At 42.7% G+C, this 14037-nt stretch overlaps 1 protein-coding gene across 1 annotated transcript in view; it reads left to right on the top strand.

Annotated features, from left to right (window-relative positions):
* Window positions 1-14037, top strand: part of Sorcs3 (sortilin related VPS10 domain containing receptor 3) — a 645896-nt gene that overhangs the window by 285589 nt on the left and 346270 nt on the right. Inside the window, exon 3 of the mRNA XM_052760015.1 lies at window positions 4753-4852. Coding sequence (XP_052615975.1) covers window positions 4753-4852 — 100 coding nt within the window. The remainder of the gene's footprint in view (window positions 1-4752; window positions 4853-14037) is intronic.

Raw genomic sequence — 14037 nt, 5'->3', positions numbered from 1 at the left:
CTGGCTCCTTGAGGTACTTTCCATGAGGGGTACTTCCTTCTGTCCGCTTGAATGAACAGAAACTGTCAGAGGCTTAGAGGAAGCTGAGTTGTAGAGAGCATCCTTTGTTGGGAAGTCCCTTTTCTCAGCAGCCAATTCTGGAAAAGAGCAAAGTCAGTGTGAATCTGTTTTCAGTGTGTAGAAAGAGACTGCATGGTGCTGAGCATGCTGCCTTTGATGGGGGCTATTTGGATTCTGGAAGGGAGTTTGTTGTGACATCAGTCATGCAGGGAGCCCTGAGATTTTAGCTCTTACAAGATGCTTGTTATAGATATGATGGCAAAAGTCTCTGGTTGGAAAACAGCATAGAACTAGGTTGTTGTGATAATAAAATTTAAGGTCCAAAAGGAGGTTGTATGATGATCTGAGTACATTTAAATGTCTCATGTTAATAATAGAATGGGGCTTAAAAAATATTCTCTCTTTGAGGGGGGGCAGGAGGAGGACAGGGGAATCCGTGGCTGATATGTAAAATTAAATTAAATTATAAAATTAAAAAAAGAAAGAATATGCCTATACATAATTATGATTATGTGTATACAGGGTTTATATTTATGTATATATATGAATAAACATGTATTACTTTATGTAAAAAAAAGAGAATATTCCCTCTTCATCCATTTGTGTGCAGCTCCTTTGAGATGTGTTTTAATAAGGCCTTGACCTTGATTGAGCATGTTCTCAAGAGCCCAACTTGAGCAAGAAACCCAGATGGTTAGTTTACAGGAATTCCCTCAGCCTCTGTGGACTCTGTGGTCCCCGTGTTATAGCTGATCCCCTTGGCCAGCATTCAGCAAGAATCTGATTAAGTCTGTTTAGCAAGGAACTGCCTTACCCTCTCTGTAGTTTCCATCCACTGATCCTCACTCTGCTTCTTGGCTATCAATCCCAATTTTCCTGTTGCTTTTGGAATCTAGCCAAATCTCTCTTCCCTACGGCAAAACTCCATTGCAATGGGCCTCATGCTCACTGCACTGGCCCTCAGTGAAACTGGCCTCATCATTTTGACAATTGTCGAATGAAGGTGTTTTTGTTTGTTTGTTTGTTGTTTTGTTTTTCTTCCACAGGCTTAGAGAAGTGTCTCATCTAAGGTAATACAATTGTATGCATTTTAGATTCAGTTCTAAAGCCTGGATTGCCAGCCTCCATATTCAGTGTTCTTTTCCTACACAGTGATGATTTTATGCTGAAAGAGTGTAGATCAAGTCATTTAAAAATGTTTTATTTCAGTTAATAAAAGCATGCATCTTACAGCCTTTGGATGTTGTAATTTGTCGGCTACACTGCCTTGGAGAGCAGTGTTGCTCAGGGTGATAGGCTGATGCGGTATTTAACCTTGATTCTAATATGAGTGAATTACTGGTCCTTTCCTGGTACCAAGCGCTGCTGGATCTCAGCAATCTGTGACAGCCATGCCAACATCTAGAGCATAGGGTATGATTTCTAGGAGGATGGCTGTGTGTGAGTTACTGTTAAACTTTAGCAGTTGGTTAAAAATTTGTGAGTTGGTTTGGAGAAGTTCACTCACTTTACTTTCACAAATAAATACAAAGCAAATAATACAAGCCAATTCATTTTGAGCACTTGCATCTTACCAGGCATGATATGAGGCATCGGAGCGGTTCCATGATGTGTTGCTTGCCTGAAGGGAGTCAAGTCAAAGAAGCAGTCCTGTAATAAAGTAGATGAAAGAACAGGGAAGGCACAAAAGTAGGAAGGGATACTTACAAAGGTGAAAGAAAAACCACAAAGGGGTTGAGATTAATTTCCCTGTAGGAAACTTACTGGATGGACAATATTAGAGCTAGGTTTGAAAGTTGGAGACCAACTTATTAAGAGGAAATAAGTGGTGGCTGCTTTAGGGAGGGCAGTAAAATGTGGGGCATGATTAGGAGAGTGCAGTCAAGCCAGTAGGAAAGCAGTGAGGAGCAAATGACTAACGATGGGCTCCATGAGGATGATGGAAACCAAATTTTCAAGGACTAAGTTTGAAAATGAAGCTTATCTGTGTGCACTCCATGGGTCATCTCCACTGCTGAAGTGTGAGGTAGACAGCTCTGCATGGGTGGAGTGTAGTCTACTAACAGGATGGAGGCTAGTGTCAGGGAAGAGAATGAGAGTATCCTCCAAGGAGAAGACTGTTACCAATGCACGTATGAGCCGTACATTGCCATGCAAAGGGATGAGATGCTTGCTACATAATTTATTTGGGAGACAGAATCACAAGGACTTGAGTGTAGAGCTGATGTTGTGAGATATAGGCAAGAGAAAGACTGGGAGTGACTCCCCACACTGTGCCTGTGGTAGACTTGAGATCAAGCATAGGAAACCAGCTTCTTGGGGGACTGAACTTAGTAATGTTATTGTAACTGATATAAATGTGGAGATGGTGGCCTAGGGAGAGACTTGAAATATCGTATTCATTTCTTTCGTGAGCATGTGAAGTATACATAACGGGTAAGACCATGTTTTTTACCTGTTGTAGAAAGGAAAAATGAATAAAAACCTCTTCATTGTAATTTGTTTTTATTATTTCTCTCCCCTGGATCCTATTGGTCTTCCCCTGTGCTATTATTTTTGTATCCTCACAATTACTTCATGAAGTTGAATTATCCCCATTTCTCAGGTAAGAAATCTGAGGCTCCTGGAAGTTAAATAACTCGTCCAGGGCATGTAATTAGAGAGCTACAGATGTGGAAAAGAATCAGATTTCCAACTCTTTTACTGGCTTTTGGGACCCTACTCCTCATACTCTGGCACCTTGTCCAGACTTAATACATGGGGAGGTACTTAGTCTTACTGAAACTTGATATGTCATGTTTGGTTGGTACTCATGGGAGACCTGTCCTTTCCTAAACAGAAATAGAGAAGTAGTGGATTGGGAGATAGGAACAGAGGGGGCATGAGGGAAAGGTACTGGGAAGAGGGGAGAGAGGGGAAACTATGGTTGGAATATTAAATAAATGAATAAATAAATTTATTTATTAAAAAAGAATAAGATTTCCATATCTCCAGAGTTTATGGTTTCCTTTTTCATCTTATCATGGCATTCTGTGAAGTTCTTTGACCCTGTGGAGCTTACCTTGTGGGTTCGATGTCAGAACATAAAGGAAATAACCATAACACCCTCAAAGAGTTAGAAAAGAGACATTCAGAGTGTGACTTGGCATGTGTAGGATAGGGAAATGCATTCTAGTGCAGAGGAATTTTGAATGGTTTGGGGAAGAAGGATAGGGAAGCCTTATGCCATAGTGGTTCTCAACCTTCCTAATGCTGGGAACCTTTAATACAGTTCCTCATGCTGTGGTGACTCCCAACCATAACATTATTTTATTGCTACTTCATAACTGTAGTTTTTCTACTGTTAAAAGACCTAATGTAAATATCTGTACTTTCTGATGGTCTTAGGTAACCCCTGTGAAAGGGTCATTAGACCCCCAAATGGGTCATGACCCTCAAGTTGAGAACCTCTGTGTTATGACAACAACCCTTAAAAGTCATCACCTGGGCTTCTCAGGCTATGTGCCATGGCAGAACCAGATTAGAGTTTGAGAATGAATAAAGGATTAAAGAGAACTCAAGGACAGGTGATTACTCTGCAATCAGGATGCCAAAGTCAAGAGGAGTTGAAGAGAGAGATTGAGAACTGAGATTAAGAGGCACAATGTCTCATACTCACAAGATCAGCTGATGACAGAGAGAATACATTGGCCTCTAGGCCCCTCAAAAGCCTAAGCCAGAGAATTGTCTCAAAACTAACCAAGGAGGTGCTGAAACACAGGAGGGAAGCCTGGGGATAGTGATTGTCTGTAAAGGAAAGTAGATGTGGATAGGGTTTCAGCAGTGACTAGAGTGTGGCAGGGAGTCTGCCCTCATGAATCCTATTGTCTGGCACTTTCTTTTCCTTCTCCAGTGGGGAAGAGGAAGGAGGCTAGCATAGAAAATAAGCCAATGGATTGATCTCCTTTATCCTCTGAGCCTTTCTGTGGTTTTTTTTTCTGCATCTTGTCAATTTCTTAGAAATATGGCTCAAGGGAGGAATAGGTAGCAAACAGTATCACAGTCAGAATGAGGGACCGCTTTCACCAGTTCAATGCCATTGGTTTTTGACCTGTGATATACCCACGTAAGACATCAGAATCTCTTCCTGGTATTGCCTCCTTTGACCAGTGGACCCGGCATGCTCTTGAGCAATTCCGGCTTCTGACAATTCCTTTGCTTCAGGTTCAGTGGAGGGGGGTGTGAAGTTGGCTGTAGTGCTGCGTGTGCAGAAAATCCCATCATCCCCCTCTGGTGGAAAAGCCTAGCATCTCTCTCCCTCTGTAGTTCATACTCACATAGAACTGAGGGTTGGATGGTGAGAATTGCGTCCTGCCCAGTACCACATTCAGAGCCACTGAGTAAGCTGCGTGGGAGGCAGGCTGTCTCCAGCAGCTTCTTTCTCCATACAGCTTCACAAAAGGCAAGAAAGTAGGTCTCTGAGAAAGGTTGGGAGCAAAGGAGAGCAAGCTCGGGAGGAAGACGATGCATTAGTCTAATTGCTCTTCTAAAACTAATGGGGCTTTTTATCTCTGAAGAACACTTTCAAGCCCTCGTGATTTGGGAACAGAGATGCAGGTTTGGGTGGAGGGATCCTGGCTCCCCTTTCAATGCAATCCCTCATTTGATAAAACAATCTCTCCCTTCTTGTTTTGCCCCCCTCTCTTTCTGCAGGTCAACAGATTATGGCACCACCTATGAAAAACTAAATGACAAAGTGGGTTTGAAGACGGTCCTCAGTTACCTCTATGTCAACCCCACCAACAAAAGGAAGGTAAGAGGAGCAGTCAGGAGTTCCTGCATTCTCCTTCTGGGTAGCGGAGTGGCTTTGGCCACGAGCTGAGAGCAAACACAGCAGCTATCATAGCACTTGTGGAGGGCCTACTTATGTGCTGGGAACCCCATAAGCAGGCTGTGATTTTAACAAGAGGCTTGATAGTAATAGTAGTAGTAGTAGTAGTAGTAGTAGTAGTAGTAGTAATAACAAATGATGGGAACAGCAACGCCTGTGAGATTATGTAGCTGTGCACAGGATTCCTCTCTGTATGATACTGAGTCCTTTCCATGTCTTTCTTTGGCTTGTAGTAAACCTGTGGGGTAAATCCATTACTGCCCCATTATAGAGGAAAAGATAAAAACTCAAAGAGATTATTTAATACTCTAGCTTGAACTGGTTCCAGCTAGACTCTGGAGCTCATTCCTTTTCTAGCTTCCTTCTTGCCTGTCAGTCTATCTGTCTGTCTGTCTGTCTGTCTATCTATCTGTCTATCATCTACCTACCTATCTGCTGGACAGCAGTTTACTCACAGAATCCCTTCCACCAAGGGAAGGAGTAGTGGTTCCTGGATTCTTCTACTTGAACTCCAAGTGCTTCAGAGGTAGAGGGCAGTCCTGGCTCTGTCAGCTCCCTGATTCTCTGTTTTCCTCTTGACTGGCAGTCAGAATGAAATCATAGGAGGTCAAGCTTTCACCATGGAGACATATGGGAGGCTGAGACATGAATTCCATGAAATGGTAGATAGCTCTAGGAGTCAAATACTATATGTACAGTGTATTGGATTTAGAGAGATGTGATCTATCCCCATGTAGCAAAGCTCTACCGTTGAGAGCTTAGGTGGATCTGAACCAAAATAATCATAAGGTCATTTCAATAGCTCTAAAACTCTAATAAGTTTTCTCTCAAAAATTCAGTTTTCATTTTCTAGTGGTTTTGCAAAGCCCTCTTTTTCCCCAGGTAGGCTCAGGTGTGAGCTTCCACTACATGTGTAGACATAGGCTCTCTGATTCTGACATGGCAGTCTTAGCTCTTGGGAGCGAGCTTCCATTTCCCATTCAGACTTTCCAGTCTCTGACACAGTAGTCTTGGTTGTGGCTTAAATAATTGTTTACATTGCCTAACATACCCTAATACAGTCTCATTTCTTCTCATTACATTTTCTCTGATGTCTCTGGAAGAAGAGGAAACTCAATTTCCGGCTCCTGCCTCAGCTGTTGTGATGCAAAATCCTAAAGCTCAGGAACTGCAAGAGTTCTCAGACTTCCAGAGGATGTCCAAGTCCGAAACCCTCTATTATTGGAAGGGTTGCAGAGGGGCTGCTATTGGTTTTAGCTTAGTAGTTTCTGCTTGCAGCCTCCATTATTGGAAGGGCTGCTTAAGTGCTGTTATTGGGTTTAGCTGAGCAGTTTCTGCCTGTTTGTCCCAAAGCATTGCCGTGTTCACATTTTCCAGCTTTGTCATTTGAATGACTGAATGTTAGAGCTGAAAGGGACCATAGATTTCACTTCTTCCAGTGATTATTACTGTTTTTTTTTAAACTGCAACCCCTTTGCAAATGGGATTGAAGGTCTAGACTTTTGCTCTAGAAGCATGCCTTTGCCATAGAATGTTCATACATTGTGAGGGGTTTGTGAACACCCCAAATTCCATGAACACGAGATTCAAGATGTCAACAGAATATTGGATAAGAACCATTCATATAGAATGATTTACCGATTGGAAAACTGAAGCCCTCTGAGGCCTGTGCAGACAAATGCACTAGTTGCTTTCCTCATCACTGAGAAAATACAAAAGCATACGATCAAGGTAGTTCAAGACTCCAGCATGGTGGGGCCCTCGGTAGCAGGGAGGAGTCAGGATGCCTAGGATTCCCTTCACCACAGATCTCTGGCCTTCTCCACCCTACAACTTTGAAGGAGGTTTATACACTTTACAAGGACTTTTGTTAGTGGTATGCGAAAGGTCAGACCTCTCCACACCTGCTTTGTTTCCCTTCTGTCCCGGTTGGAAACTGTCACATACTTGTCACTTTTTATCTTTACCAAGTTTTCTCTGCTCTTCCATAACATGGCTTCCAAGTTCTTAGAAGCAAGCGGGTGAAGGGCAGGTCCAGGTAGCTGCTTCAGTTTGGGAGGAACATATATCTGAAGTTTGAGGGTCAGGAACATAGAAATGCCACTTCCATTTGTCCTTCCTGGAGATGACATCCAGGTCGTGGACTGTCTGGAGAACTGTCTCACATTTTATGTCAGAAAACAGGGGTTAGTCCTATTTCATGGACTAAGAAACATTACTAAAACATGTCAGTTGTCTACTTGGAAATGTTGCTAGGCAAACAGTTAAAGCATAGATACGTGATTTTTTTTTCTTTTTCACTCTGGTCAGGAAAAGACAAACAAAAGGGCAGTTTCATGAGTTTGTTTGTTTTTGAAATGAGCAGAGAACTTAATGTTTATAGGAATCTTTTCTGATTCTTGAGACTTTTTTCACCCAAGGAAAGATGAGATTGGGCTCTGTTTTGCTGTTAGTATTTGACTTTGATTATATTTGGAGCCCCTGATGGTCAGTGACACAAATATATTGCACATGGTGACTTGTCTTACCCAGAATATTCACTTTAATAGAAATTTCTCATCTTTATTCACTGAGACAAAAGGGCAAGTCCACATAAAGAAATAATATATATATATATATAGCCAGGCGGTAGTGGCGCACGCCTTTAAACCCCAGCACTCGGGAGGCAGAGCCAAGTGGATCTCTGTGAGTTTGAGGCCAGCCTGGTCTACACAGCAAGATCCAGGACAGGCACCAAAGCTACACAGAGAAATCCTGTCTAGGACAAACAAAAAACAAAAAACAAAAAACAAAAAAAAAAAAGGAAAGAAAAAAAGAAATACATCTTTTTTTTTTTTTTTTTTTTTTTTTGCTTCTGTGTTTGTCTTGAACTCTGTACCATTATTATGATCATGGCATGCAACTTTAGTTTTCAACTTTTCAGGTTTCTTTTAAAATATGCCTTGAAATTTAAACCTGTCATTACCTGGATTCTCTTCCCAGCTTGCAGTAAGTAAGATTCTTTTGATTCTCTCAGTTCCCAAATTATTTTCAGCTCTCCGTGCTCTTTGGCAGTAGGCTCCAGCAAGTTTTTCAGTTAATCTTGTGGAAGCATTCACTTTTCACCTAATGAGTTATTTATTTAACAGATGGCCAGTGCTTTCCTCAGAGGCTGTGAATCCATCAGATGAGATCTGTTGCCCCTGGCGAAACTGTAAATTGTGCTTTTATTTATATAGTTCCTCATAAAAATAACCATTGGCTTTTAATTTTTTTCTTTGAGAAGAAGAAATTCTCCAAATCTTGATAGTTCATAAGCCATTAGGGTAAAGACAGAAGTGTTTGTGTGTGTGTGTATAGTTTCCTTCTCAGTAACACTCTCAGGCAGCGAAGACTGAGCACCTATGGTGCTATCCTCTGGGGAGTCTTTCTCTCCAGTCTTCTCAAATCCTTGCAGCCCTTAGAAACAGGTGAGATAGCAAAGCAGACTCTAGTCAGTTGTCTCAAGGCTTCACTACCATGAATGATGGATCGGTAATAAACTTCCTAATGGGAACGTCTGAGGAATAAGGTTTACGGAAGTCATTTGAGGCTTAGAGTGTAGTCTTTCTCACAGGCCATGAATAGGCTGCTAATCTTTTCATATAGCAGATGTCATAATTCTAAGTGAGAAAATTGATGAGATGCCTAGAGTGTCTTTCATTATCCCAGGCCAATGATATGGTGCCATCAGTAATATTTTAATGACTTGATCTACTCCTCCTACATTTGATGTGAATTCTGTCTCTTTGGTCACTGACTATAATTAGTTCATCACCTGGGTTTGAATTTGACTGTGTTCTGGTAGTCTAGTATTGGAGGATGTCTCTGAGCCTGGCACTTGGAAGATGAAAAAGAGTGGATTGTATCTGGAAACAGGAGTGAGGAAGGCTTGCCCCACTGATGTAGGGGCTCTGTTATAGCGGAGGCTGCTGAGTGACAGCCAGCAGCTTCCTCTTCCCCTTACAGGAAAAAAACATCCTGGGTCCTCAGAATTCATTATTGTCACTTGAATCTTGTCTGCAGGCCAATGCAGTATGGCAAGGGCCAGGGTCAAGTCTGTTTACCAGATCTGTGTTTTGTACAGTCTGGCTGATGGCTGTGTATTTCCCAGCCAGAGATGCTCCATTTCCATGCGTGAATCTCTTAGAGAAGGAATCTTTGAATGGACAGGGAATTGTAGGCATGTTGTAGTCTAATTGCTCTGGCTCAAAAGCTGCCGCCACCTGCAGCTTTAGGGATAATGTTGGAAGTGGAAAGGATACATAGGTCTAACTGCTAAGGATGTGGCTGAGCCACTGAAGTGTGTGTGTGTGTGTGTGTGTGTGTGTGTGTGTGTGTGTGTGTGTGTGTGTCTGTGTGTCTGTCTGTCTGTAGTGGGTCTGACATCAGAATAGAACCATGATTTCATTTTATGGTGCTTCTAACAATTTCCATGCACTAGGCTAAGCTCAGTACCATAATATTTAAGGCCACTCTTACTTGAGTCTGACATCTTTATCTTTATTGTTCAGATGAAGAAACTAAAGCTCAAGCAGGTCCCCACTTATTTTTGTAAAAAAAAACAGTAAGAGGTGTCTGTGACTCGGTTCTGTTCTCTCTGACCCTGGAGATTGGCTGGCATTGCCACAGGTATAGAGCTCAAGAAAACTGCAGTTGTCATGATATCAGCAATAACCTGAGGTTACCTGAGGCTTTCTGCTCATTAGTATTGGAGGATTAGCAGTTTCTGGGAGGTGGAGGGGTGTGTTAGATACTCCATTCTTAATTGATTTACCAGTGAGAAGGATAATTACTTCCCAGGCTGCACTGCAGAAATGCAGTGGGAATTACCAGTCAGATTTTTCCAATGAGCATGCTTTCTCAGTCAAGTTGCTGAAGAGGCATTGTATGCATGTCCAACAGGCCACATAGGCCACTGCTGTTCTCCAGATAAACTGGAGAAACCCCTAGACGAAACAGAAAATGGAATTTAGAGCTATCACATTCCTACTTCCCCTGACCCACGTCTCTTGATTGTCTTGGGGAAATGAGGATGCTAAGCAGTAGGCTATCACACCTCTAGCTCACAGATATTTATATCTCTTATGTTAGAGTAGTACAGAAAACAATGGATGTGTCAAAGGTGTCTGTCCTTGTGAAGCAATCTGTTAAGTGTCTAGTTCTAGGCAAAGCATTTGAGGAGGAAGAGTTATGATTTTAGAAAAGTGTAATTTTTCTGGGTAAATAAGATGCACACATGTCAGCCGTACACACAGACTTAGAGATGCAAGTTCCAGTGCATGCAGCAGTCAGGAGAACACTAGTGAGGTAGTGGTGTTTGGTTCCTACAGTGTTCCAGATGATTGTCATCATGGGACAATAGGTGCCCAAAGTAGCCAGAGATGGTTAAAACACTGTAAAAAAAAATCAGATTTTCCTAATAGAGTTTCACAAGAAATCTTTTTAGGGCTAATTTTAGTAAATGATGTAGAGCTCAAGGCTTGAGGTGGCAGGATGTACCAAAGTTGCGTTGACCTCTGTGTTCGTTTTATATCATTATTCAAGATGACGAGAAAGGCCACATGAGAAAAATTGATACTGGCCAAATGTTCTTTGGGAGAGAGGATGGCACTTAGACTGCCCTGTAAGAATGAACTGACTGTCACCAGAATCAGAATTCCAGACTAGAAACCAGGCTTCCAGAGAGCCCACTGTCTGACCATGCTTCTAATGGGGATCATAGTTGATACTGCTCTTGCGCTACCTCCAGACCTTCCTGGACTGGACGTAACTCCTAGAAGCCTAGCTGTTTATAAAGCCCCAGTTGTGCCTCATTCACCAGACACACTGCCACCTTCTCTTTCCCCATGTCTTCCCTGTCCCTTCAAACCCAACATGCCAACTGTCTGAGTGAAATTGATCACTGTGCTGATGAAGAGAAATGGTTCTCCTCCTGTTCATTCACAACCACCTTGATGTTCTTGCCTCATAAATTTGCACAGTTACTAGAGGGATAGAACAGTGTATCAGGAGAAGTGTTTGGGGAAAACATGAAGGAAAGAGTGGAGAAATACAAGAATGAGAATTTGCTCTCTGAGTGGAAGTCCAACCCTTCTTCTTCTTGGTGTGTTCAGAAAGAGAATCAGAAAACACTACGTCCTTATTCCCCAAAGAGAAAGAATTAGGCCTCACTGTGGGCTAAGAAGTCAGAAGGAGGGCAACCACTGTAAAGAGGGATGGTTTTAAGCTCCTGTCGTCCTCTGCAAGTGTGACCCAGCCAAGCAGAGGCCTTGGAGCATGTTTTGATTCAACTAATCAATTAAAGGAAAAAGAACCCAGAGTAATTCTTGGAAATTCACTCTTTAGTCACAAAGTCCCTCTCTCAGCAAATACATGTATGTGAACCTATATAAATTACTGCTATATGCTGTAGCCAAGAATTTATTTAAAGGCTCATTAAAATGATTGCTATTTTTTTCTTTTGCATTTTATTTGAAAATGGGAAGAATATAAACCCATAGCCTGGCTTTTCTCCAAAGTGCCCTTTAGGGTTTCTTAACAAATATATTATCTTTTTTAAAAAAAATATAATTTCTATGAGATTATCCAACCGTTTAAGAGGGATCACATAAATTAGCTATTTACTATGTTTTTGAGGGATTTATATTCATCCACCATAGTTTTAAATTTGATTTTTATTGAAGTTTGAAGTTTTCATGTGTGTATTGAGGATTTCAACCAAGTATCATGAAGATGTCAGGGTTCAAATCTAAGGAAAGAGGGGTTATTTTTTCCTTCTGTGTAATGCTAGTTAGACTGCAGTGAGGATCGAAAGGATGCTTGTGTTTCTGGATGGAGCATGAGAGGCCAGTCCTGTTTACCTGCCTGGATCATCTGAGCATCACAGATGCTCAACCAAACCAGGAGAAGAGATTTCCCTTCAGGCTGGTTGTCAGCCAAGGGCACAGGGCAAAGTTGGAACTGGGAGCAGGAAGATGAAGGGCAAACCCAGAGGAGAGGGCTTTGTACTACCACTTGAGGGAGAAAATAATAAGACTGACATCCTGAATGGCAAGTGGCAGCTAAGAATTTTGTACTTGGAAGGCTTTAAAAAAGAAGTTAGTGTCTCTCAGGCTGAACAAATGAAACGTGGAGGGCTGGAGAGATGGCTCAGTGTTCAGAGCACTCACTGTTCTAAAGGGCCAGAGCTGCATTCCCTATACCCATATCTGGCAGCTCACAACCTCCTTTAACTCCAGTGCCAGGAGATCCAGCGCCCTCTTCTGGCACTTGCACACATGTGGCATATGTTCACACAAACACAGAAAGGACAGTTAAACATGGAAGTGAAGACAGGGGAGTGCCAACAGGTGTGTTGGGTTTCAGAGCTGCAGGCTGAGAGATAGAGAGATGGGTAGGAGCAGATATTCTGGACCACACCCTCATACCTCAGGGGTGTCGTTAGCACTCAGTGTTGAAGGGTGTGGGGGCCATAGCAGCTTTGGGAAGAGGTTCCACATCATGAGAGTTATGTAAAGAAGGCTAGTGCCACGACTCTTGGACCAGTGAGGTATCTGAGTGAATACCCAGTCTACTGTGTTTTCTCTGCTGCCAAGCCCTCAGTCAACCCCCAGGTTGCATTTTTTTTGTACATCACAAGTAAGAACAGTATTAGCAGGGCTCTCAGGAGCAGAATGTTGTGTTCTTCCTGAAGTTCTGGTATACAGTAATACAGAAAGTGCATCCCACTGCCCCTGAGCTACAGATAGTGATGAAATCAACCACCACTACCGTAAGGGAAGGAAATGATCTTTATATTTCTCCCTGGGTGAGCTCAACCAAGCAAAGGGATTGCTGCTGGCCTGCATGCTTCCCTTGCTCCTGGCCTGCACTCCCGTTTCCAAGGTCATAATAACAGAAGTTTTTTATTTAGGACCTATTCTGCTGGCAAATGTGTCTAGGTGATGAGGGTGGAAGTCCTGGAAGCCTTGGATCAGCCACGCTTCTCAGGCACAATTTTGGAGTCAATGAATCTGTATTCCCTAAGTTGGAGTCTGAGCGGGCAATGAAGACAGAGACACTGGCCTCCTGGACAAACAGAGGTCTGTGCTCATACCAGCAGCCCTATGTGGAGGGTCTCCTGAGTACAGATGCAGACTGTTAGCCCTGCCATCCCACAGCACAAGTCTAACTCTGAGAAATGTCATGGGCTGACTTACGGTGACCAACCAGAGGGAAGAAACGATTCAGAGAGGACTGAGGTCTGAGAAATGTACATGACTGTCTCTTGTCTAGGCTACTAGAGCTAGAGAAGGCATTGGCTCCCCTAGAACTTCTCTGCCTTGTGTGCTGTCTCCCCAGACCCAACAAGACCAGTGGGTGGTGTCGAGGAGAGAGCTTCAAGTGTGGCCTGTGCCCTTCTTGCTGTGTGACCTTAAATGTTTTTATTTCACTTCCTGAAGCCTCTGTTTTCACCTCTATAAGTGGTGCTTGTAGTAGTGACATTAATTTTTCAGAATAACTTTAAGAATTGAATGACAGTACATGCAGAGGGCCTGGTGTGAAGCAGGAGTTCCACAGTACGGCTTTCTTTTCTCCAGTTGCATGACCTTCTCTTTGGCCTTTTCCTTTGCTCAGTGATATACTCCAGGTCCCGGTGCTCCATACCTGTGTAGCATACTTCTCTCCTATGCCTTTCTCAATCTAGTTTTAGGCAAAGTTCTTTCAACTTTGGTAACAAAAAGTTATCTTTTCTGTGCTCCTTCTCTTTCACACTCTATCCACCCTTTCATAAATCAACTGGTGGGTCATATGTCATGTAATGAAGCAGAAGGTTAAATTAATGTTTTCATAGCTTGACAAGTATATACAAAGCATTTCTACCCATCATTTCCCAATCCCCCGTTGACAAGTAGAGCTAACCAGAGCATGATTCATATCCTGGTCTGCCCACTTCAGAGCTTCAGGCAGCTCCTGTAGCACTGTGCCCCCCTCCACCAAATTAACTGCTCCTCCATCACCATTCCCTACTTCTACCAAATTCCACTTGCTCCTCTGTCACAGTGCACCCCCAACTCTACCTGCTGCTCCATCACTGTGCCTCCCCC

This window comes from Peromyscus californicus, unplaced genomic scaffold (assembly GCF_007827085.1).
Source record: "Peromyscus californicus insignis strain IS unplaced genomic scaffold, ASM782708v3 Scaffold_4__1_contigs__length_199733344, whole genome shotgun sequence".
In the NCBI taxonomy this organism is placed as follows: domain Eukaryota; kingdom Metazoa; phylum Chordata; class Mammalia; order Rodentia; family Cricetidae; genus Peromyscus; species Peromyscus californicus.
The sequence above is the reverse complement of the archived record's forward strand: the minus strand, read 5'-3'. Positions and strand labels throughout refer to the sequence as shown.